This window comes from Camelina sativa, chromosome 5, assembly GCF_000633955.1.
Source record: "Camelina sativa cultivar DH55 chromosome 5, Cs, whole genome shotgun sequence".
NCBI classification, from domain to species: domain Eukaryota; kingdom Viridiplantae; phylum Streptophyta; class Magnoliopsida; order Brassicales; family Brassicaceae; genus Camelina; species Camelina sativa.
Genome location: NC_025689.1, coordinates 3719495 through 3743311, shown reverse-complemented (window position 1 = coordinate 3743311; position 23817 = coordinate 3719495). Strand labels below are relative to the sequence as shown.

The 23817-nt window shown below is 36.9% G+C and overlaps 4 protein-coding genes across 4 annotated transcripts; 2 read left to right on the top strand and 2 right to left on the bottom strand.

Annotated features, from left to right (window-relative positions):
* LOC104788837 lies at positions 3907-4317 on the bottom strand. The gene has a single exon (XM_010514617.1). It carries the CDS (start codon positions 4315-4317, stop codon positions 3907-3909), a length of 411 nt encoding a protein of 136 aa, XP_010512919.1.
* LOC104785323 (rhodanese-like domain-containing protein 7) lies at positions 12259-14418 on the top strand. Its single transcript, XM_010510509.2, has 5 exons — positions 12259-12694; positions 12840-13091; positions 13178-13276; positions 13540-13827; positions 13911-14418. The coding sequence occupies exons 1-5, from the start codon at positions 12293-12295 to the stop codon at positions 14298-14300; spliced, it is 1431 nt and encodes a 476-aa protein (XP_010508811.1). The 5' UTR covers positions 12259-12292; the 3' UTR covers positions 14301-14418.
* LOC104785322 (ubiquinol-cytochrome c reductase complex 6.7 kDa protein-like) lies at positions 14489-15662 on the top strand. The gene is made up of 2 exons (XM_019245683.1): positions 14489-14692; positions 15393-15662. The coding sequence occupies exons 1-2, from the start codon at positions 14576-14578 to the stop codon at positions 15447-15449; spliced, it is 174 nt and encodes a 57-aa protein (XP_019101228.1). The 5' UTR covers positions 14489-14575; the 3' UTR covers positions 15450-15662.
* LOC104785321 (E3 ubiquitin-protein ligase SHPRH-like) lies at positions 15496-23754 on the bottom strand. Its single transcript, XM_010510508.2, has 20 exons — positions 23656-23754; positions 22680-23502; positions 22387-22593; positions 22162-22223; positions 21454-21928; positions 21118-21318; positions 20639-20894; positions 20331-20562; positions 20046-20206; positions 19445-19975; positions 19139-19305; positions 18608-18824; positions 18328-18534; positions 18039-18155; positions 17686-17928; positions 17315-17516; positions 16984-17177; positions 16761-16912; positions 16412-16667; positions 15496-16311 (listed from the first exon to the last, which is right to left on the bottom strand). Exons 2-20 carry the CDS (start codon positions 23498-23500, stop codon positions 16024-16026), a joined length of 4989 nt encoding a protein of 1662 aa, XP_010508810.1. The 5' UTR covers positions 23501-23502; positions 23656-23754; the 3' UTR covers positions 15496-16023.

Here is a 23817-nt window from a genome sequence, read left to right as displayed (position 1 = left end):
CCTTTGGCAAATCTCATAATAATTCAAATCTATATGTGCAGATGTTGACTTCATTGCAAACCAATGAACAAAAGCTAATCACCCTCTCTAGTAATCAAAATTCATGGGGGTAAGGCGCCATTGATTACCAAGGTTGGTCTTGTTATACCCTCTTGTTCAGAAACTTCTTTCATTTACAAATAAGGCTGGCTTCTCATATATTTGGTTTAGTTCGAAACTGTAATTTTTGTGGATGCATTTGAATAGAAATATCGGATCTTTGTGGCAATAGATTGAATTCAGCTATCTGCAAAGTTTCACTTTTTTTTTTTTGTGTCTTCATCAAATCTCTTGCATACACTGTGAAGTGAAAAACAGAAATCTTGTTTTCTGCAGTTAAGCTTGTAGAATTGATTGGTGTGATCAGGGGAATGGAGAATTCGAGCATTGTTTTTCCATCCGACGATCCAAGTGCTGGAGTAAAGGACGTGAATAAGAGGAAGGTAAGATCCAATCTACATAGTGAGGACGTCTATGACAAAAATCGGGAGTAGACAATCCCCTGTTCGTAAGGATATCAGCACTGATGGTGACATGGTGTTTATGAGATCAGGGTGAGGACAAAGCAATTTCTACTTCTGTAAATCTGTAGTTATCATACTGGCCAGATTAATTGTAAATATTTCTACACTGATGTTGTATTTTCTAGCTCTTATTAAATAATATATAATTGGTTATGTTATTTCATTTTAAGTCCATTGTTGTTCTGTACTTACTTTTATGTCAAAATAAGTCGGCTTTGCAAGCAACTTGTAAACCAAAACGAAAAGCGACGCTAGCATTTAGACGTTAATTTTAACGTCTGTTTTCAAAATGACGCAAAGAAAATTTATGTCACCCATGAGGCCATGAATACGGCATGGGTAGTTTACTAAACCGACGCTATATTGTTAGTTAACCCATATATAAACTGACGTTAAAAGCCTTGGTGGTCTTTTTTTTGGGTGGTGTTAGAACAGTATTTGTTTCTAAAGTAGAAATATTTCAGTGTGTCCAACTAAAGAATTGTCTTCTGATTCAGTATACTATATTATGTAAATTATCACTTGATATATTAATTCTAGGAAAAAATGTTTAAAGGTTTGGTGTTTTTCGACTTTTCTAAAATTATTATTTATGCTAGTGATCCACCACTGTCTTTTCAAAAGTTATTAAAATTTTGATTTTGTTGATTATTAAATAGAATAAACTTATAAAACTCAACATGGTATATTTACCAAAAAAGAAGAAAAATCAATAATTAGATCCAAAATTTTATACTGACATAATTACTAACTGATAAATTTGAAAATATCAATCTAGTAACCGTTGTTTAGAAATAGCATTGCCTACGCAAATTTTATGAGTATGAAATTGCTCTAAAATTGACAAATACACATATAGATATTTTTTAAGATTTATAGAAACACTAGTTTGAAATCCTATTAGGATTATATGACGTTCAAGCCATATGGATAATCTGAATAACCTTTTGACAAAATTAATTTAGTTGCTAAGTTTTGACTTCGGCTATATATTGTTGAAGAAATATGTAAATATTGCCAACATAATATGGCTATGTGTGCAACTTGAGTACTATCTCTAAACTACTAGATTATTGAGAATCAATTATGAGAAAGCCATTTTTGGGAGTGGTCTTAGTTGATTTTACCACTTTTTGAATAAATTATAGATTTTACCACTTTCTAAGTTACAAAAAATTGACTTGAAATGTGTTTTATTTGTTATGTTTGGGTATAATCGGTTTTATTTATTTTTAGGGTTTAGTATTTGGTATTAAGTAGATATTGTATTAAAAAAACTGAAAATACGTTTTTTTTTCTCAAAAATGGTAAAATCCACACAAATTATTCAAAAATAGTATATCCAAAAGATTTCTTCAAAAAGTGGCATTTTTAACAAAATCCCAGATTATTAATGGAGAAAAGTTTATTGGGGATACAAACAAGGTTGATGCTGCGGATGAGAAATTGTTATACGTCCACGTAGTGAAGGCCAAGGGTTTGGGTCTGGGGACATGTCGCCGTCGTAATGCTCTTGTGGAGATTAAGATTGCAAATGTGAAGAAAACCACTGATTGTTGCGCGGAAATATCGAATCCTGAGTGGAACAGAGTTATCGCGTTCCTTCCAATTGCACAGTTGCACCTAGATGGTATAAACTGCAAAAAAAAAACATGGTGAATGTGTAAAAAAAATAGCTTATGCTGGAAATTTATTGTGGTCATCAGGGTAATGACCAGTGGAACTCAGAGGCTGTAAGAGACAAGGGCACCGATGCTCTCACAGACATCCCGTCTATGCTTTATTTCTCTCCAAAACTTTGATACCTCAGGGTTAGTGTAATCGGAGCGAGTTTGGGAACACTCTTTCAATTTCATGAAGTCATATTGCTTATACAAAATTTGAAAAAGGTTTGTCAAGCACTGATAAATTAAAATTACTTGCCTAGCATCGTGACCAAGGGCGGACGTACGTTACGGTGAACCGGGGCACTTGCCACGGGTAAAATTTTTAAGGTTAATGTTATTTTACATGAATTTTTAAGTATGCTCCTGCTAAAATATTTTTTGTTGCCTCCATTACCCTATTTTCTTCTTAGATACACGTTTTCTGTTGTGTATAATACTAAAATATCATACAAATACAATACAAAAACTTAATTTTGTTTATATTCCATATATTAACAAGCCCATATTCTATAAATAAAATAAAATATTATTACTTATCTTAACTTAACAAAACTAATCAAATGTTTTAACTGATATAATTTTATTTAAAAAATAATAAAAAAATAATTTAATATTATTGTCCCGGATAAAATTATTTTCTGGATCCGCCACTGATCGTGACTTGTGTTTGCATCTCATACTCATACAGTCTTTAATTTTATGAATAATAATATACTTGGATATTTTAAAACTTAATTGTGTAAAACATAGTAGGTTTTGCATGTTTTTTTTTCTTTCTGCAGAGATCGAAGACTCTTTTGAGCCATTGTGTTGGGTTTTCGTGTTAGCCTAATTTATTTATCCGAATATGAGGATATGGTCTACACCAAAAAGCCCTGTTTTTCTTGTTAGCTAGGACTTGTTCTCAATTTATATTGTGACGACGGCTCACAACATATAACATTTTTTTGGAACTAGATTATAGTTAGGTTTCAGCTTATAATAATATGTTACAAGTTTATAGTTAGGTTTGTAAAATAGGTTCCAGCTAATATTTAAATGATATATTTTTCGTCATATGTTGAATAAACTCTAGAGTTTTAAATTGATACATCTTGTGTGTTTAGAATGGATTAATCCCTATTTTTATTTAGAAAATTACTTTACTAACACGATTTTGTGTCATGTACTTGGTGATGAATGATGATTATTGGCTTCAGTTCAACCGAAAAAAGGTAAAGATTTGTTCGAATCTCTTGAATAATACTTTCTTGATTGTGAAATTGGATTTTTTAGGTTTTTGAATAAACTCTCTCTTATTTCACGAATCACCAAAGCATTAAATCCTCCGTAGATACAAAAAGATATTAATTTACACACTGAACGTACAATTATTGTAATGATGTATTTAAGCACATTGTCTGAACTCCATGATTCATACCATCAGTAGTAAAAGAACCATCGATCGATGATGATATAAGTCATGAAGAAGAGAAGAGAGGGCGTTAATAGACGTTCAATCATTAGATCAAGATCCGAAGACAGTATAAATCAAGCAACTTCATTGAATTCCATTATACAGATATATCTCATTAGTACATATGCAAACATGCACGATATAAGATAAGCTGTTACAATGATTCATTAATTATTCATAATAAGATTAAATTCAGAACACAACCATAGGTGATAAATCATCATATAGCATAACCAAGTACCTCAAAAACATTGAGATTTAGTGACAATTGAAGAAACCCGGCTTCCACAAAACCAGAGAGCTCAACTTCCCTGTAAAAATCTTTCCCTATATCCGTTGGCAACAATGTCTTTCCCCTCCCGACGAAGTAGAGACCATCTGAATTCATTCTGAAGACATCTACAAATAAAGCTTTCGCTGGAAAATTCTTATCCAGAGAAATTTGTAGCACTTCATTGAACTCAGGATCTCCCTCGGTCGGTACAATCTTTGTTAGGTATTTGTCCTTTGCATTTGTCCAAGCTACAACCCTGTATTGATATGGATGACCATCGGTGATTCCGATTGTTCCAATGACTTTCACGTTTAACTTTGCTTCTTCACTCAAGATTATTAACTTTTTCCCATCCATTATTATTTTCTAATCTTTTTAGATAATAAATTTGAGTAGAATGAGTTTTCAGTGATTGATGAATCAACTTAAATACACCTCCGATTTTTTGTTGTTGTCTCACTAACTCACTTTCCATCTATATCTATTTTGGTAAATGCATGTGTTCCATATCGTTATTCTTTGTTCAAAAACGTGAAAATAGACGATAAATAATGAGTATTAAATATTGTTTGAATAAATAAAAAATGTTGAATTATTCTTACCATTTGGAATTAAAAAACAATAAATATAAGGAAACCAAACTAATGTGAAATTATCTGATATGGGAAAACACTTAAAAGTAAAAAAAAAAAATCTGTTGTTTAATATCATATTCAAATGTTTATTTCTATATAATATATATTTTGGTCAAATTCTTAATTATAACGTTTGACTATCATCCAAAAACATAACCATAGTCAAGATTATATGAAAATGTATTTAAATATTAAATGCTGGTAAAAAAAGTTTCAAAATCTTTATGTACTGAGACTAGTAAGATAGCTACAAAATGGAAGGCAGTTAGAGAAATGGATGTGGTCATATGAAAAAGTTATGTAATTGGTATGCAATTTTGTTTTTTAAGAAAAGAAAAGAAAACCTAAAGTTCTCTTTGACCCATACGACACTTTCTTACTGGAGCTTATGCATAGCCTGAACGTATATTTTGATGTTCGAACGGATATACCTAATGTTCTTTAGCGAGACTGATTTCCCTATTGGAAAAAAACATGTTATGTAACCTACGTTCGAACATCAAAATGAAACTTCATTCTATATTTTCGAAATGGTCAACATATATTTGAAAGTTTGATAAGATGCTAGATTAGTTTTCCTCACATTTATGCTAGTCAATAGTAAGAATAATTGTGTAGTATATCTCATACGTCTAAGCGAGAGGTCACTAACCAATATCGTAACCAATGAACTATAAATCTTACCATAGTACCTGCATCACCTATCCATTATATATACTCTATTTTCTCAAATACAGTTCTGTAATACTTTCTGTTTCATAAAAACAGACATATACATACAATTTGGAAATGGTTTGTCAAGCACTCATCAAGCTCAACTTCAACTATAATCTTTGCCTCATCCATTTTGCTAAGGGTCAAATCATGACTTGTTGTTTGTGTTAGATAGTGGGCTTCCAACTCAAAACCAATTGGCAATGAGTGGAGAAGCCCATATCTTATATATGGATTCGGTGGTAAGGGAGCTTGTTGTGGTAAGGGAGCTGTTTGGCGGAGGAGCGGAGAGATTGATTGTGGAATGGGGGGCTCTTGTTGGTGAGAAGTGGCTTCGGGAATCTGTTCGGAGAAAGGGAAGATAGTTTCATCGAAGGTAACATGACGGGAAATAATTACCTTGCGAGAGGAGAGCTCTAGGCAGCGATATCCCTTGTGGTAAGATGGGTAGCCAAGAAATACGCAGGCCGTAGAACGAGCATCAAGCTTGTGGGAAGAAAGCAGAAGCAGATTAGGATAACATAGGCACCCGAAGACACGGAGGTGGTCGTATGTAGGTGGTTTGTGGAAAAGTTTGGTGAACGAAATTTCATTGTTGATGGCAGATGAGGGAAGGATGTTGAAAATATGAGTGGCTAGCAGGAGTGCTTCCACCCAATATGTTGGAGGCATACTCGCTTGGAAGAGCAATGACCGAACGGAATTGTTTAGTGTACGGAGAGTACGTTCAGCTTTGCCGTTTTGTTGGGAAGTGTATGGGCAAGAAAAGCGAGGAGGGATTCCATGAGAAGATAGATGGTCGAGGAATTGTCTGTTTTGGTATTCACCACCATTATCACATTGTAGAGATTTTATGCTGCAACCAAATTGGTTAGAAACGTAAGCCGTAAACGTTAAGAAAGTTGAAAACACATCAGATTTATTTCGAAGAGGAAAAACCCAAAGAAAATGAGTGAAATGATCAAGATAAATAACATAATATTTATTCCCGCTGATGCTAGGAACCGGTGAGGTCCAAACATCAGAGTGAATTATTTCAAAAGGTTGAGAAACAGATGAAATAACTGAATCAAAAGGTAATCGAATGTGTTTCCCCAATTGACATGCATGACAAAGAGACATATCAATCTTAGAAAAATTTATTAAACGAGAAGAACGAAGAAATTGAAGAGCTGTGTTTCCCAAATGTCCTAAACGACGGTGCCATAATGATGAATTAGGAACCGACGTGATCATAGCTTGTGGTGATGATGGAGTTGCGGCCGCTGGTGGTGAGTGGACCGAATAAAGAGGATCAGTGATGTTACAGCGGAGTAGAGGGATCCAAGACGGGAAATCCTTAACACAAAAACCAAACGGATCAAATTCCACAGTGACAGAATTATCGGTGGTGAATTGGCAGACAGAGATGAGATTTTTGATGATCGAGGGACAAACAAGCACATTATTTAGATAAAGAGGTCTAGTTTTAGAAGGCAAAAATGAACTACCGATGGCTTTAGTGGGAATAGAAGATCCATTGCCGACAATAACCGATGGGGATGAGCTCGAATTAAAAAGGGAATGTAGGGTACCTGGTTGTGCGGTTAAATGCGATGTGGCTGCAGTGTCCATGTACCAACTTGCGTATGTGGGATCATGCATCGTCATAGTCCCAAAGGCAGCAGCAAGGTTGGTAGGAATCGGCGGTTGCTGAGGAGCTGGTGCTTGCGGTGAGTGTCCGAGTAAGCCAGCCGCTGGACTTGTGGTGGTGAGATGGGCCATCGGTTGTTGGTGCATCCAGGTTTGCTGTGGCCAGTGCGGGTACGGCGTCGGTGTCGTGAACCAGGGTTGTTGCGTTTGCCAATTGCGTGGGTTTAGTGGCCAGTTTTGTTGTGGCCATTGCTGACGTCCACGACCTCTACCGTAACCTCCACGACCTCGTCCTCGACCTCTACTTCCGGTGGTGTTGCCGCGGTACCCGGTGTTGTTGTTGTCTTTGTAACCGTAGTTGTTGCCGTCACGGTGGGTGTAGTCACGAGACCCGGAGTTTTGATGGCTAGGGGCTGAAACATACAAGACATTGGGAGAAGATGAGTTTACCGAAGAGGACGACCCAGTTTTGACTTGTTTAGCAAGGCGGCGTTCTTCCTCTATGAGCATCGATCTAGCAGTGGAGAATGACGGGAACGGTTGGCGATGCTTGATGATGTTGACGATGTTGTCAAATTTTTCTGACAGTCCATTAAGCATGTGCATCACGACGACACGATCAGTGACAGGGGAGTCGACGTTGGCGAGCAGATCGGATAACGTTTTCAGCTTCTGGCAATAGTCATGGACCGACATATCGCCAATGGTGAGAGAGCGAAGGTCGTTGTCGAGCTGGATTGCCCGTGCCTCCTTGTTGTCGCGGAACAGATTCTCGATCGAGATCCATATGTCACGAGCACTGCTGCGAGTCTTCAGGATTGTGTCGAGAAGAGAAGAGGAAATTGTGCCGTATATCCACATCTTGACGATACCGTCACGTTCCTTCCATGTGATGTCCGCATCGTTGGCCGGAGTGGAGGTGCCATCGAGATGACCATAGACTCCAAAGCTGTAGCAATGAGTTTCAAATAATTCACGCCACGCATCGTAGTTCATCTTGTTCATGTCGAGGACAAGAGGTATGTGAGACTTGATATGAGTCACCGTAAAAACCTTATCGAGAGGTTGAGCCATGGTGAAGTCTACGTAGGTGAGAGAGAGAAAGAAAAAGAAAGAAGAAGAAGAAGAAGAACCAGAGAGATGGTGCACGAACGAGAAGAAAAAGAAGAGAGAATTTTAGAGAGAGAGGCGGCGATTTTAGGTTTAGAAATATGGCTCTGATACCATGTTATCTCAAAGACTTCGATGCCTCTCTCTATTGACTCACAATGCAATATATACACGATTACAGAATGTCGTCCAAGCAATATATTGACAAGTATGGTAAGTAAATATCTTAGTGAATATCCTCGTCTATCAATATATACAACTTAAGATCCTAGTCAACTTCTAATGTGGGATATTGTATCCCTAATACGCCCCCTCGAGATGATGGTTTCTTTAAGCATCAATCTCGGTATGTTCGGGCATGAATCGGCGGATCAACTATTGGGTCGGGCCGATTATGGATTGGGTTGAGTATGTGCGGACCGGGCTCTGATACCATGTTAGATAGTGGGCTTCCAACTCAAAACCAATTGGCAATAAGTGGAGAAGCCCATATCTTATATATACAATTTAAGATCCTACTCAACTTCTAATGTGGGATATTGTATCCCTAATAGTTTGCATCTCAATTAATGATCTCATACTCGTACAGTCATAAGAATAACTTACCTATTTTAAAGCTTGCTTAAAAAGATATTTAGAAAAATCATATAACTTAAGTGTTAAAGTGCTGGAGTAAATATAGAGATGGAAAAGAATAATTGATTGGTGTGATCAGAGGAATGGAGAATCCGAGCATTGTTTTTCCATCCGACGATCCAAGTGCTGGAGTAAAAAGGACGTGAATAAGAGGAAGGTAAGATACACTCTACATAGTGAGGACGTCTATAGACAATCCCCTGTTCGTAAGGATATCAGCACCGATGGTGACATGGTGTTTATGAGATCAGGGTGAGGACAAAGCAATTTCTACTTCTGTAAATCTCTAGTTATCATACTGGCCAGATTAATAGTAAATATTCCTACACTGATGTTGTATTTTCTAGCTCTTATTAAATAATAATTGGTTATGTTATTTCATTTTAAGTCCATTGTCTTTCTGTACTTTTATTTATTTAGCAAAAATACAAAATAATTGTACAAATGGTAAATGGACATACTGCGTCGGTTTTTGCAAGCAACGTGTAAACCAAAATGAACAGCGACGCTAAAATTTAGACGTTAATTTTGACGTCTATTTTTCTACATGAGGCAAAAAAAAATTTGCGTTACCTATGAATACGACAGTTACTAAACCGACGCCATATTGTTAGGGTCAGTTTATAAACGACGTTAACCATATAAACTGACGTTAAAAGCCTTATTATTTTTTTTAGTGGTGTTAGAACAATATTTGTTTCTAAAGTTTGTGTACCTAGAACAATATTTGTTTGTAAGGTTTGGTATTTTTCGACTTTTCTAAAATTATTATTTATGCTACTGATCCATCACTGCTTTTTCAAAACTTATTAAAATTTTGATTTTGTTGATTATTAAATACAATAAACGCTAAAAATTCAACATGGGATGTTTACCAAAAAGAAGAGAAATCAATAATTGGATCATATTCTAACATAATTACTAATCATTAGATTTGAAAATATCAACCTAGTAACCTCTGTCTGGAAATAGCATTGCCTACGCGAATTCTACGAGTATGGAATTGCTCTAATACACATATAGATAATTTTTTAGATTTATAAGAACACTAGTTTGAAATCATGTTAGGATTATATGACGTTCAAACCATATGGATAATCTAAATAAAATTTTGGAAAATTATTTTGGTAGCTAAGTTATGACTTCGGCTAAATATGGTTGAAGAAGTATGTAAATATTGCCAACATAATATAGTTATGGGTGCAAAATGAGTACTACCTCTAACCTACTAAAAGATATTCAGAGAAGGTCCAATGACAACAAAACCGTGAATGCCATTTGCCATAAACTAAAAACACATGACCACCGAGTGGTCAGCTGCATTCAAATGAATATTTGTTTGGAAGGATGGTATAATGTTCAGTATGAATCTTCAAATTAAACGAGTGACTTCAGACCTACAGATACAAAACTATGGAAGCCCTGGGTTGGTGTGCTGGAATTGAGAATTCTAAGGGCTACGGGTTTAATGGTTGGCTGTTAGCAAACAAGAAATCCATATTGTGTAGTCAAATATGGCAGCTGTGCCCCTATGTGGAATGAGGAATTTAGATGAGACGTCTATGCTCCGTATACTGTTGTTACTGTCGAGCTGTTTGATAGTCATGGACCTAATACAAGAGATTAAAGGCTTGGCAAAGTACGAATCAGACTCTCTACACTACAGATTGGTCGAGTCTACACATTTAAGTAGAATGGTTTTTTTTTTTTGTGATTCAAATCGTTGTTTATCAGTCTACACATACTTAAATACACCTCAGACTTTTTTTTGTTGTTGTTTCACTAACTCACAAGATTTCACATGTCTCCATCTATATTTCTATATTATTTTTAAATGCATGTGTTTCACATCGTTATTCTTTGTTCAAAAAAACGTAAAAATATATATATGATAAATAATGAGTATTAAATGTTGTTTGAGTAAAAAAAAATGTTGAATTCTTTTTAATGCCACTTGGAAATAAGAAAACCATAAAAAGTAGAAAACAAAACTGATGTGAAATTATTTAATTTGAAAAACACTTAAAACAAAAATTTAGGTATTTTTTAATATTATATTCAAACTTTTATTTATATATAATATTTATTTTGGTCATAATTCATAATTATAACGTTTGACTACCATCCAAAACATAACGTCCCATATAGTCAAAAAGACAAAAAAACTATATAAAAATGCATTAAAACATTAAATGCCGTTAAACAAAATTCAAAATCTTACGTATTATTGAAACTAGTAATTAAGATAGCTACAAAATGGAAGGAAGTTAGAGAAATGGATGTGGTCACACAAAAAAGTTATGAAATTTTGTTGTAATATTTTCTTAAAAGAAAAAAGAAAAACCTAGAATTTTGACCCATACAACACCTTACTGGAGCCTATGCACATTCCGAACGTACATTCTAATGTCTAAGCGAGTGGTGATGAGATTGTGCAGTTACATATCTCATATCTATCTGCGAGTGGTCACTAACCATGCAATATATATATGAGTTAGACTAAAAAGTAGTTAAACACCTATGAGTTAGACTCTATCTTCTTAAAGACAGTTTAATTTGTAACACTCTTTCAATTTCATGAAGTCATATTGCTTATACAAAATTTGGAAGCACTGATAAATTAAAATTACTTGCCTAGCTCATCCATTTTGATTAGGGTCAAATCGTGACTTGTGTTTGCATCTCATACTCATACAGTCTTTATTTTTTATGAATAATATACTTGGCTATTTTAAAACTTAATTGTGTAAAACATAGTAGGTTTTGCATGTTTTGTTTTTTTTTCTGCAGAGAAACTCTTTTGAGCCATTGTGTTGGGTTTTCGTGTCAGCCTAATTTATTTATCCGAATATGAGGATTCGGTCTACACCAAAAACCTCTATTTTTCTTGTTAGGACTTGTCCTCAATTTATATCGTGACGACGGCTCACGACATATAACATTTTTTTGGAACTAGATTATAGTTATATAGGTTTCGAACCAATATCGTAACCAATGAACTATAAAATCTTACCATAGTACCTGCATCACCTATCCATTATACTCTATTTTCTCAAAGACAGTTCTGTAATACTTTCTGTTTCATAAAAATAGACATATACATACAATTTGGAAATGGTTTGTGATGTCAAGCACTCATCAAGCTCAACTTCAACTAAAATCTTTGCCTCATCCATTTCGCTTAGGGTCAAATCATGACTTGTTGTTTGCATCTCAATTAATGATCTCATACTCGTACAGTCATAAGAATAACTTACCTATTTTAAAACTTGTTAAAAAAAAAGATATTTAAAAACATCATATAACTTAACTACTAAAAAATTACGACGTAAAACAAGTACATTTTGATAAAAAAAAAATTTCATAGTAAATTTGAATAAATTTATTTTTTGTAGTTTGATAAATAAAATTAAATACAATTTAAACTCTTTTTTACAAATTTAATAAATTCAAAGTTTTCCATCTTTAAAATTTGAGAACTTCTTAATAATTAAAAAAAAAAAAAAAGAAAGAAGAAGAAATATTAAAAGGCGTAAAAGATGAATCGGTCTTGTACCAGTACTACACCCACATTTTGGTTTAGTCCGGTTTACTTGAGGACCTCAATGCTACGGTATTGCCACTGGAGATTTCCACCGTCCCTCGCCGCCGCTAGAATGCTCTCATCACAACCACCGCCTCACTCACACTCTACCTTCTCTAGTAGCGCCGTTAACTCGAGCTCAGTCGATAAAAACTCCAAACCGGAGTTACTATTCCCTCAATCCCAATCCCAGAATCTCTCTTCCTCTCCTTCTTCTTCTTCATCTCTCAAATCCACGGTTGCTTGTTCAACCGCTGGAGCTATCCGGAGAAGCATGGCCACGAATTCTCAATGCTTTTCGAGCAGAACAGAATCTAACGACTCTGATTTAGGCTCGCTTGTTGTGGTTTCGTTCTACAAATTCGCTAATTTGCCTGACCATGCTGATTTCAGGAAGCCATTGAAAGATCTATGCGAAGAATTGGTATGTCTGTTTCTTCTATCTCTCAATCCAAATTTTAGATATTTGATATGAAAGATTAAGTCTTTATCTCAGTCTTAGTGTTGTATTGAGGAAGAAGCAGTAATAATAGGTAGGGCTGTTGTTGTTGTTGTTGTTGTTTGATCAGCGTGTTTCAGGTGGAATCATTCTTGCACCAGAAGGGATCAATGGAAGTGTCTGTGGGATTCGTGAATCAGTGGAGAGAGTGTTGGCGTTTATACAGAGAGATGTCAGATTGAATGGTTTGAGGCAAATTGAGACACCTGTGAGTCCTGAAGAAGAAGCAATTCACCATGGACATAGCAGTAGCTCTCCTCTTGCAGCTGGTGAAGATGCTCCGTTTAGATGGGATCACGTTAGGGTCAAACTCAAGAAAGAGGTACAATTTTTGTCTCTTTGAAGTTGAAAGACTGGAGTTTTTTGTAGTTTGTCAAGAGATGTTTTAATTTTGAAATCTCTGTGCAGATTGTTACGCTTGGAATGCCTAGTGTGTCGCCAATTGAAAAAGTTGGAACATATGTGAGCCCTGAAGAATGGAATGAACTGATCAGTGATCCAGAAACTGTGAGACCTCTTTTTTTCTATCTAGTAGCAAGTTTAGTCAAGAACACAGTGATAACTGTTTATACATGTTGGACGCATATTAGTTTCCTGTATTTGCTTCTGTGTTTGTGTATCTTGCTTTCAAGTTCTAGTTCACTCTGAATAGAATGTCAATGCATAGAAAAAAAGTTATGATGTTGTCTTTGTTTACTCTTGGTATGTCATAGTCTGTAGATCTATGATATCAGATCTTTGAAATTGTCAAATCACTTTTGTGTTTTCAGGTAGTGATTGATGTGCGCAATACCTATGAGACTAGAATTGGGAAGTTTAAAGGAGCTGTAGATCCATGTACCACAGCTTTCAGGAATTTCCCATCTTGGGTGGAGAATCAATTTGCGTTGAAGCAAGAAAGCAATGAATCGCAAGAAAATGTGGAGAAGAAGGATATCACAAATAAAGAAGACAAAGCTGAAAAACAGAAGACGCTGCCACGGATTGCTATGTACTGCACTGGAGGAATCAGATGTGAGAAAGCTTCAAGTCTCCTTCTTAGCCAAGGTTTCGAAGAGGTAAACGTAATACAACATCTGACCATTGAGCTGTTGATTTCCAGAGGTACTTAAAAGATCAAAACCATTTTTTTTCTCATCAGGTGTATCATCTGAAAGGTGGGATATTAAAGTACCTAGAAGAAGTCCCTAAAACAGAGAGTTTATGGGAAGGCGAATGCTTTGTGTTCGACAAGCGTGTTTCCGTGGAACATGGTCTAGCTCAAGGAACACATAAACTCTGCTATGGATGCAAGCAGCCTATAAGTGATGAAGACATGGAATCTCCAGAGTACGAGTATGCAGTCTCTTGTCCTTACTGTTACTCGAAGAAATCCGAAGAGGAGAAAGAAAGAGCAAGAGCGAGGCAGACACAGTTTGAGGAATGGGGTGTAATTGGTGGTCCTGACAAAGGTCGTCGACCAGCTACTAAACCAGATAGTCCAAGGAAGAAGAAGAACAATGCAAAGCTTGGTTCTTCAATATTAGAATGACATTCTTGATTGTATGATATTTTGTTTTGTTGTTCCTTCTTGAAACCAAATTACTGCATTGTTACATTTGATAAGCTTTGAGAGCACATCTTTAAAAAACGGCACGGTGTTTACGTTTGCATGTGAGACGGCATGAAGTGTAAAAGTGACCTTTGACTAGGTCTAGAAGCTCTTTTAATGTCGAAACATTCCTCAAAGTCATTTCGTTTAAGGATCTTTTTGTGTGGGGATTGATCGGAATTGTGAAAGCGAAGGAGAGAGAGATCGAAGCAGTAATGGCAGGAACAGCTGGTTTGCTCAAGGTCGTGAAGCCAAAGATCCAACCGATAAATATCCAAGCCGCCGCTGGATGGGGGATCGCCGCCGCAGCCGGTGCCATCTGGGTTGTCCAAGTAAGCCTGTCTCGATCTCTTGTTCTCCGGCAATAGATCTTTTTAGCTAGCTTTGAATTCAAATTTGGGTTTCACGAAGTCTGTTCTTGATCTGGGATCTCTCTTTAGCTTATTGTTTATATGTCTCTCGTTAAATTGCTGACTTGATTTGGACGAAAGATGTGATTTTTCATAATTGATGATTGTTTAACACTTTCAAAGTTTGGTACTTGCATCAACATCTCTGTAAAGGCGGTATCTTTATGAGTATTGTTACATATAATTGCTGTGCATGAAAGGCTTGATTCGGTTTGGTGGTAGTCTGTATCTTTGTAAATGGTTATATCTGTACTTGGAATTAACTTGTTCAATTTGTTTTCCATATACAAATTGATGTCGATTTCATTCAGATTAGTCTCCTACTTCAAAATTCACAAATGCGTTGCTTTTTAGGCTCTTCATGTAGTGTTTTAGCTTCTACTATTGCTCCTTGCTTTACGCAGCTTCATTGTAATGAGAACAGAATTGCACTGTTTGGACGAATTAGTTTCTTTGTTGTTTCCTTCTTTCTGTAGAGGTTTTCTCCTGAGAGTCACAATGTGCTCAATCTGTGGTTTGGTGTTATGAAGAGATTAAGGCCTTAAGGCTCATGACCCTTTTGTACTAATCTTCTTTCTAAACTCGTTTTTGTTTGTATCTGACATATACTTTATCATTACAGCCATTTGATTGGATAAAGAAGACATTCATTGACCCACCTCCAGTTGAAGAAAAGTGAGGAAATCACCTAGATTTAAGACAAAGTGAAGAATTTTCCTGTTTCTAAGTTTGTTATCGCCTCTTTGGCGTGGAGCTGAATAAATTTTGGTTCTTTTCTGGGGCTTTGGGGTTTCATTTCTTCAATGTGGTAGACTGACTTGTCTTCTCAAATGTTATAACAAAAGAAAAGCACATTACTCAAGTTATTTGAAAAGAGAACCAGTTTTGCATTTATCTTATGTTCTCATTTCCATAAAAGTACATAAGATCATGGATGATAAGAGACTTGTGATGATGGAGATTAAGAGCAGATTATTTGGATTTAATTGGTTAAATAGATATAATCCTAACGCAGCAATATGCCAATATCTATTGCAAATTTGCAATACAATGAATTAATGAAAAGAAAGTCCTATTCTTTGCCTAAGTTTCTAAAAAGCCTGCTATAGTTACATTATGAATGTAGACAACACGAGAGAAAGAGTTTACTTTTGGACTGCTTCTCTCTTCACCATCTTCTTATGTACAAACAGCGAGACGCTCCAAAAACACATTTTTGCTGGAACCAATCTCTCTGCAACCTTTTTTAATGATCATGCGTTTGTAGTTGATGAGGATGCACTACTTTGCTTCATCCTCCTCTCGGCTGCTAATGCTGCAGCAACTGAGGGCGGTAGATCTCTCAGATTCTCCTGTCTTTCTCCCGTGTTTTCTTCCATCTCTGCTGTTTCTGCTGCTGGTGAAGCAAATAGAGATTCGAGATCCCTCAGTGTCAAGAACTTTTGATCTTGATTCTTTGTATTCCTGCTGCTGAATGAATTTAAGTTTGTATTCTTATTTCTGTTCAGTTTGTAGATGCTTTCTTCCACTGTGTCAGTTACCTGGTTCCACAGAAAAAGAGAGGTCAACATCAAAATGAATCACATCAGGTAGGATCTAAGCTGTACAAGACAAGGTGGCAAACAAAGAAGATACACGAACCAGGAAACGATGAACTAGAGTAGGTTTCTCTTGCCCAATCCGGTGAACACGACCAACGGCTTGCGCTTCCGCAGCCGGATTTAGAAGCGGTTCCACCAGAATTACATGCTGTGCCTCTAGAAGATTAAGACCGTTGGCGCCATGCTGCACCAAAAGCAATAGGACTTGAATTGATTTTGTGTCTTTTGGATGGGAGTTTGTCTTTTGGGTTTCTTTCTCAGATTCCTTGAATTTGCTAATGGCTGTCTGTGATTTCCTGCATTTCCATGGAATCAAAGTTACACACATCCCTTAGGTTACCTATGTGCCACTTTCGATGGATTCATCATTAAAGTTCTCACTACATTACCTGCCTCCTTGCATCCGGATAAAGGTGATGCTATTGGCAGCGAAGGCATGTTCTAACACATCAAGAACATCTTTCCAGCTGGAAAAAACTAGAACCTTCGCTTGTGGGTCACTTGACTTGATCCATAAGATTCTTCTAGTAACAGCTTCGATCTACAACCCAAAACAATAAATGAGAAAATAAGTACTTCTTGTGCACTAATCTTACAAGCAAGGAGACTAACCTTTGTTCCATATGAACCTTGAACCACCAATGATGCCTCATTGTCTTTGTGATCTTGATCTGATGAAGAACTGTTTCTTTTGTCATCAGCATATGCAATATTTCTAATATCTGTAGGCTGCCTGCATATTGGACACATCACCCACTTGTACAGCGGTACTTTAACTGATTTGCGCTCAGTCATAGCAAAAAAGCCTGTGTCAACGAATACAAAGAAGTAAATATTGTTAACATTCTGAAGTTTGGTTCAGGAAGATGCATTAGATAGACATCAAAACCTGATTATAATTCGAAACTGAGAAACAAACAATCAAAAAGGTCAAAGTAATTACAGTTACAGCAAGTGGAATGCCCGCACTGGAAAACCATCTTCTGATTCCGTAGAATTTCTTGACAAATCGGGCATGCTTCATCTCTCTTAAGAAGGTTTTCGCCTTCCTGTTCAGCAGGATCTGAAGCCTTAACTGTTTCCTGTATTGGTGAGGAACGATCTGGATTCTCGAATTCTTGTTTCTGTTTGGATTTCATCAAACCCTGAAACGGCAAAAGATTTGTTTAATATTGTGAATATACAGATTTGACAGCTCTAGAGCTGGAGTTGCAAAATAGATGTGGTCAAATGCCACTCTCCACGTAAACTTCTAGATAGTAACACAGAAATAAATGACTTCTCTGCATGAACACTAAAGGTTACAGATTTTACCTTCAAATAACAAAGTTTGCCTTTTATACTAAGCAACGAGGATTGAGCCATAAATTTATCATTTGTGTTCAGCACACTAGCAACATCTAACTCGTCTTGGCTCAAAGCATAGAGCGATGTGTCATCTTCAGATTCTCTAAGCTGTAGTCTCATTGTTGCCATGTTAATCTCATCGTAGGCTCGTAGGAGTTGAGCTTGAGCCCTACCCAAAGCCCTTGCATGTGCATATTCCTTTCTCATCACCTTTAATTTAGATAAGCAAAATTGGAAATGTCAGAACTTCTTGAAAAAATAAAGGTTAGTTTTCCTTTTGTCCATATAAGCGAAAAATAAAGGTTATCTTGGGCAAATACCTCAAGGGTATGCAAATGGTTTGTGGCTGCCGATTTATTTTCCCTATCTAAATAGCTTTTACAATGGTTTCTTATCACTCCAAGAACTATTTCCGTCTCAGATGGAGATTTTGAAACCTATGAAAAGAACATAAAAGAAATTTGTATCAGACAAGAGACGATCTTTACAAAACCATATTATCTGACATTTCAAAACGTTTTAAAGAAAAGAGGAGGAAACAGAGAAGGCCAAACATAAATGTGGTTATGCTTTCTTGTCAGTAATGAATTTAAAGATCAAGTAACTTACGAACACAGCGTCACCAGCATTTCTTTTGGTGGGCTCCTCATTGTCACCATGCGGTGCATTTGAATCCTTATTCTTTGATGACAAACCAATAAAGAAAAGATTAAGGGCAGATCTCTTCTTCTGCAAATGTACTGTCTCTTCAGCAGCTGCAAGTTCCATTAATCCCCTACGAGATTTGTTAAAACGAAATAGCCTAGCCTCGTATTCCTGGACATGGTGATGGTGAAGTTAATATTGATTCAACTTCACATAAGAAGTGCAGAAGCAAAAAAGAGCAAACCTGGAATAGTTCATCTAGCTCGCAATGAATACACGTGGGGCCATCATCCTTCTTGTTGCAATACTTGCAGTTGCCAATACGCTCAATATCCTCCATTTTTGGTTTCTCCATAGTCTGGTCAATTTCTAGAATCCTATGTATCGCTTTCTCTCTAGAGCTTTCCAGCATATCGATAGAAGTCTGCAGATGAAGTTTCATGGCATGTATAGTTCTAAAGCTGGAATAAGGAATTAGCAAGTTAGTTCTCTGGAATAAGGAATTAGCAAGTTAGTTCTTAATGTACTCAAGCTATCTGCTCCTTAACAAATGTGATGTTCTTAATGTACTCAAGCTTAGGATAATCAATCTAGTCTTCTAATAAAGCTCTTTAGTCCTTCAGGTCACTATTCTAATAACTTTGCAGACACATGTGAATTAATTTGTCACATGTAGAAAATAATGCCCCATAATAACACAATCAACAGACAAAGGCTGAAAAAGTTCTCTTGCCACAAAAAAAGCTCATGAAACTGCAAATTGTTAAGCACTAACCGAGAATTCGCTCTGGAGGAGCTTGATTTGTTGAAGCCTCCATGGATGGCCTCTTCAATCTTCCTGATCAACTCGCTAGAGAAGTCTTTATTTTGTTCAGCAAGTTGCAGGGCATCCAACCACCAACTCGAACGTTGTTTCTCCATATTGCTCAATGACTCGGAAACCTTACAAAAAATTTCGATTATTTAGCATTGTGACTGAGAGAGCGAGCTCTAGGAAAAGTGATGGCTCAATATTTAACATGGTTGATCTTGGAACTTAATTTAAGAGCTACGTTGGCTAAGGGTACAAGTCGCATTATACCTGACTATATGACTTTCTGAATTCCTGCTGAGCGGCAGAAAGCTTTGAGTTGAATGAGGATAAATACTTAACTTTCAATGTGTGACAAACTATATTCAGAGTTCTGCACTCTTCATGACACTCTTTATCCTTCTTTAAACCATTGTCTGGAGAAGTGGCTTCCCCATGTTGTGCAGTTTCTGAAGAATCATGAGTTAAACTCTCGAGCTCATTGATCCTTTGCCTTTTCGATGCACGATGATGACCGTCATCATTTTCATCTATTTTAGTTTTAGGCCTTCCTGGCGCAGCACTGTAGCTTTCGGCCAGTGGTAGTATCTCAGCTAAATTGTGAAGAATGTGAATATTCAACAATGGATCAAGACGAAAATCCTCGGCGTTCTCTTTAGTTATATTTAATGCTTCTTTGTACAACGATACTGCTTCGGAAAATTCTTGCTTAAGCATGGCAATAGCAGCAATCCCATTTAATGCAACGATTAACACTCTAAGAGCTTCTTCTCCCTCGATCTGAGTCTTTTTCACAAGTACCTAAGAAAAACTTCAATTAGCACAAATAACGGAATGAAGATCAAAACGCTAAAAAATCTTGCAAACTCACCATTAGAATTTCTTCCATGGTCATTGGGCTTTGTTGCAATGAACGTAAACCTGAACTTCCTACTTGAGGGTGGCAGCAAGCTTGGCGCAACTTCAGGAGCGATTTCAGCAGTTTTGCAGCTTCGGCATGAGTGATTAAAGGATTATCAGAAGCAGTATGACCTGTAGTCATCACAAGTGGGAGAAATAAGTTTAGCAGCCAGCACAGAAGGAGGCTGAGAATTTTAAGAGGAAAGTAAGGACAAAGGTGGAAAGTGCAGAAGACACTATTCGCACCCGATGGTACCTCTTTTAAGAATATCACGTTTTAAAGTTTCTATAACTTCACGGGCATAACTCACACAAGTTTCATGCTGTCTGGTGTAGAAGTGTTCTTCAATTGCAGAAAATTTGAGCCACGAGACGCATTCTTCTTGAGGTGGGAGTTGCAATTCATCAGCCACATGGACTTTTGAAGAACGCCACATAACTTGTTTGAAAAATCTGTGCGTAAATTCCATAGCCTTTGCGTCTCGTCTCTGAACCAAAGAGAGAAGTTTGTTAGACAAGAAAACCCAAAAAAGGTAAGAGAAAGAACTAATTTTTCTGGCTAACCTCATACGGATCTCTTATAACTTCTACCCACCATCTTGAAACATCGAACGGATTTGCTTTAAGAAACCTTAACAGTCCAGATAAGTCATCCAGTTTGCGTTGTATAGGAGTTCCAGTGATACACCAACGGTGTTTGGTATATAATCTCAACGCCATCTCTGTTGCAGCAGCTGCATTGCTCTCCACCATCTGGGCCTCATCCAAGCAAATCCTCCACCAGAATATTCTGGTGAGTGGAGTAGGAATAACAGGGTACCTATTACAATACAACATCTTTACTCAATCTTTCCGAAATCTATTCAATTGCATGAAACCAGGAGATAAAAACAACAATCCTATCAGATTAAAGTTGGCGTTTGTTCAAAATGGTTCCTCTGAATACATGAGTATGAAACTATTCCATATTGGAAAATTCTAAGAACAGTTTTAATAGTACAATTTGTTCAATATATCAGGTATGCCGAAATCACTAATCTCACCTTTTTTGAAATCTAAGACAGTGCCGGTCACCATCATGCCTGTCGAAGTCATGTGTCAAGTCCTCTTTGAGGACATCATATGTAGTTAAAACAATGTCAGCATTGAGGAGTTCAGTGATGTCAATCACAGGTTCTTCAGAGAGTGAGACATTCCTCACACCTTCATAGATACATGTTACGAGTGAACCCAAGCGCGTATGCCTACAACATTAGAGATGAAAGAAGGAAAAAGGACATTAAAAAAACACAAATACGTCTAGTGAAAGTTATCTTATTGAGTGTTCCACTAGTCGAAACTTAAATGAAGTAAGAATAAGGTAGAGAAGAATCTGATACCGTGTAATCTCGGAATGCCATTGTGATAATATAGGAGCTGGACAGACAATAAGAGTGGCACCCGTAGAGATGGGAGAGGCAGTCACTTTTAGAAGTTCAGCGCACATTTGGCAAATATATTCACCTTGTCTGACAATAATTTCCGTTGCATCCTTTTTGCTCTTCTTTTGAGACACTATTTCATCAACATGTTGACTAGCCTTCTTACCTTTCCCTTTAGGTGAATAACCTACACAATCTGCATGCTGCCAAGCATCACAAAGGTCACACTGTACCCAGAGTCCTTTGTATTTGCGACTTTCACTGACAGCTCCACATATGCACTCAACACGTTCCCTTTTCAATCTTTTCAAACCAGTGTTCCGATCATCGGTAACTGGTGGCCCGTTAGACACAGATATTTCATCCTCGGCTGGTTTTCGATGAGAAAAGATGCATGCAAGTAGTTCAACCGTTTTTCCCAATCCCATTTCATCTGCAGCATTCATACTTTACCACATTAAGAATCAAATACCACAAACTTAACAAAAGATGAATGCATGCGCAATAAGAGATGTAGACAAAGCATTCTAGCATTTAAGCAGACTTAGAACATATATTTCGGAAAACATTCTTCGTCAAGGTAAGTCCAAACAAAATTATCCTCATAAATAATTTTCTAATAATATAGTACATGGAGGCAAAGTAAAGCTGCAATACTGTTCATACCAGCAAGGATACCGCCTGGAATTCGAGGTGAAAAATACTCTGGAGCCAATGAGATATTCCCACTAGAAACAACCAAACCATGACAAATGGACCAGATCAAATTAAGTTCTTCTGTAAATGGTGGAAATTTACTGAGAGAGAACTTATACTATTTGTTGTACACTGAGAGGAGCTTATAGTTCAAGATGAAATAAAAAAGGAACACTTAGATTCTTTTCCACTAACCTGAATGGGTTAAAGAACATTTTTGTAGCAGAGTCAAGGAACCCCACGGAGATAGACAAAGGTGAAATAAATTGGTTGTTTTCCTTGTCTCCCAACGTTATTGGATCTCCTCTCTCTCGCTGAACCATCCAATAAGCTGCACGTCTTTGGTACGGCCTAAGTTCTGGGAGCAAATCAGTTATGTCATCTTCAAGCATCGGATCCATCCTGAATCAATAATATGCCAATAAGTTGGAAGGAAACATTCAGACATTAGGGCACAAAAACAAGAATGATAAACATTGCTTACTCACTTTGATGGCTTTATGGCTTCATAAAAAGCAGCAGCATCAAACCTAGGCTTCTTACTAGAGTCCAAATTTTCAGCTTCCAACACGAATAATGATTCAGTTTCCTTCACGTTTAGTTGTGACCCATATCTAGCCTCTGATGTCATTACCTCTGGCCTCAACCAAGACATAACGTGAACCATACTCTTTTTCCATATTTGCCTTGTATTCTCAAGAAGCGAATCACAAGCATCAAAGGCCTGCTGAAGCATCTCAACTCTAACTCTAGGTGACAAAAAGCCCTGATCACCCGGCACGAGCCTTAAAGTCAAAAACTTGATACTTGCCAAATGAGCAAGACCCGAAACCCCTTCACCTGGACCGTCAAAACTAGCAGACCAAATCACTGACTCAGCCTCATCATCAAACACCTTATTATCAACCAATTCCAAAGTTATATCACTCGAAGACAATACCGGCCAATGACCAAGCTTAATCCGATCAACAAAACTAGTCACATTACATAGCCGAAACCGTAACGAGCAATCAAGATCATGATCAATCTCAATAGATGTGACTGTACCACTAGTTCCTACACGTTCTCTCAAACTTAAATTCGTTAGAACAACTTCAGCTAAATCAAAGTGCTGCTGCTGCTGCTGCTCTGAAACTGGACTACTTGAACATATGTTCACATAATACGGCTTATCGATATCTTCAACAATCTTTTCCCCAGAACCCTCAGCTTCTTCACCCGGTAATAATCGCTTTCCATCTGAATCAGAACCGGTTTGAGTGATCAAACCCACTGAACGTTGTGGCTTTGATTGTTTTCTCCTACCCATCACTACAAACAAAAAAAACCTAAATTAGAAACCTCATTACTGACAAGATACAAAACGGAAACAATCAACACACAAACAAGTTAAGACCAGTTATATGATTCATACGAGAAAAAAAAACTCAGGTTACGATAAAAAAAACAAACACAATTACAAACCTGTGAAGCGAAAGAGAATTGGATCAAAATTGAGGAAATACGAATCGACGGAGACGGTGGAGGAGTGGAAACCAAGCGCCGGAGAAGATTTATAGACCGCCGCTTGATTATATTATAACGAATTTTCCGGTTTATATGCTAATTCGTTTATACCGACTTAGT

What these genes read in the sequence shown, in the direction of transcription:
- LOC104785322 (XM_019245683.1), top strand. Translation starts at nt 14,576, where the DNA reads ATGGCAGGAACAGCTGGTTTGCTCAAGGTCGTGAAGCCAAAGATCCAA. An exon ending in GTGCCATCTGGGTTGTCCAA is followed by an intron (nt 14,693 to 15,392) that starts GTAAGCCTGTCT and finishes TTATCATTACAG; the next exon opens with CCATTTGATTGGATAAAGAA.
- LOC104788837 (XM_010514617.1), bottom strand. Translation starts at nt 4,317, where the DNA reads ATGGATGGGAAAAAGTTAATAATCTTGAGTGAAGAAGCAAAGTTAAAC.
- LOC104785323 (XM_010510509.2), top strand. Translation starts at nt 12,293, where the DNA reads ATGCTACGGTATTGCCACTGGAGATTTCCACCGTCCCTCGCCGCCGCT. An exon ending in GGGTCAAACTCAAGAAAGAG is followed by an intron (nt 13,092 to 13,177) that starts GTACAATTTTTG and finishes ATCTCTGTGCAG; the next exon opens with ATTGTTACGCTTGGAATGCC. An exon ending in TTAGCCAAGGTTTCGAAGAG is followed by an intron (nt 13,828 to 13,910) that starts GTAAACGTAATA and finishes TTTTCTCATCAG; the next exon opens with GTGTATCATCTGAAAGGTGG.
- LOC104785321 (XM_010510508.2), bottom strand. Translation starts at nt 23,500, where the DNA reads ATGGGTAGGAGAAAACAATCAAAGCCACAACGTTCAGTGGGTTTGATC. An exon ending in TGTCTTAGATTTCAAAAAAG is followed by an intron (nt 20,895 to 21,117) that starts GTGAGATTAGTG and finishes GTATTGTAATAG; the next exon opens with GTACCCTGTTATTCCTACTC. An exon ending in GCATTCCACTTGCTGTAACT is followed by an intron (nt 17,178 to 17,314) that starts GTAATTACTTTG and finishes TCGTTGACACAG; the next exon opens with GCTTTTTTGCTATGACTGAG.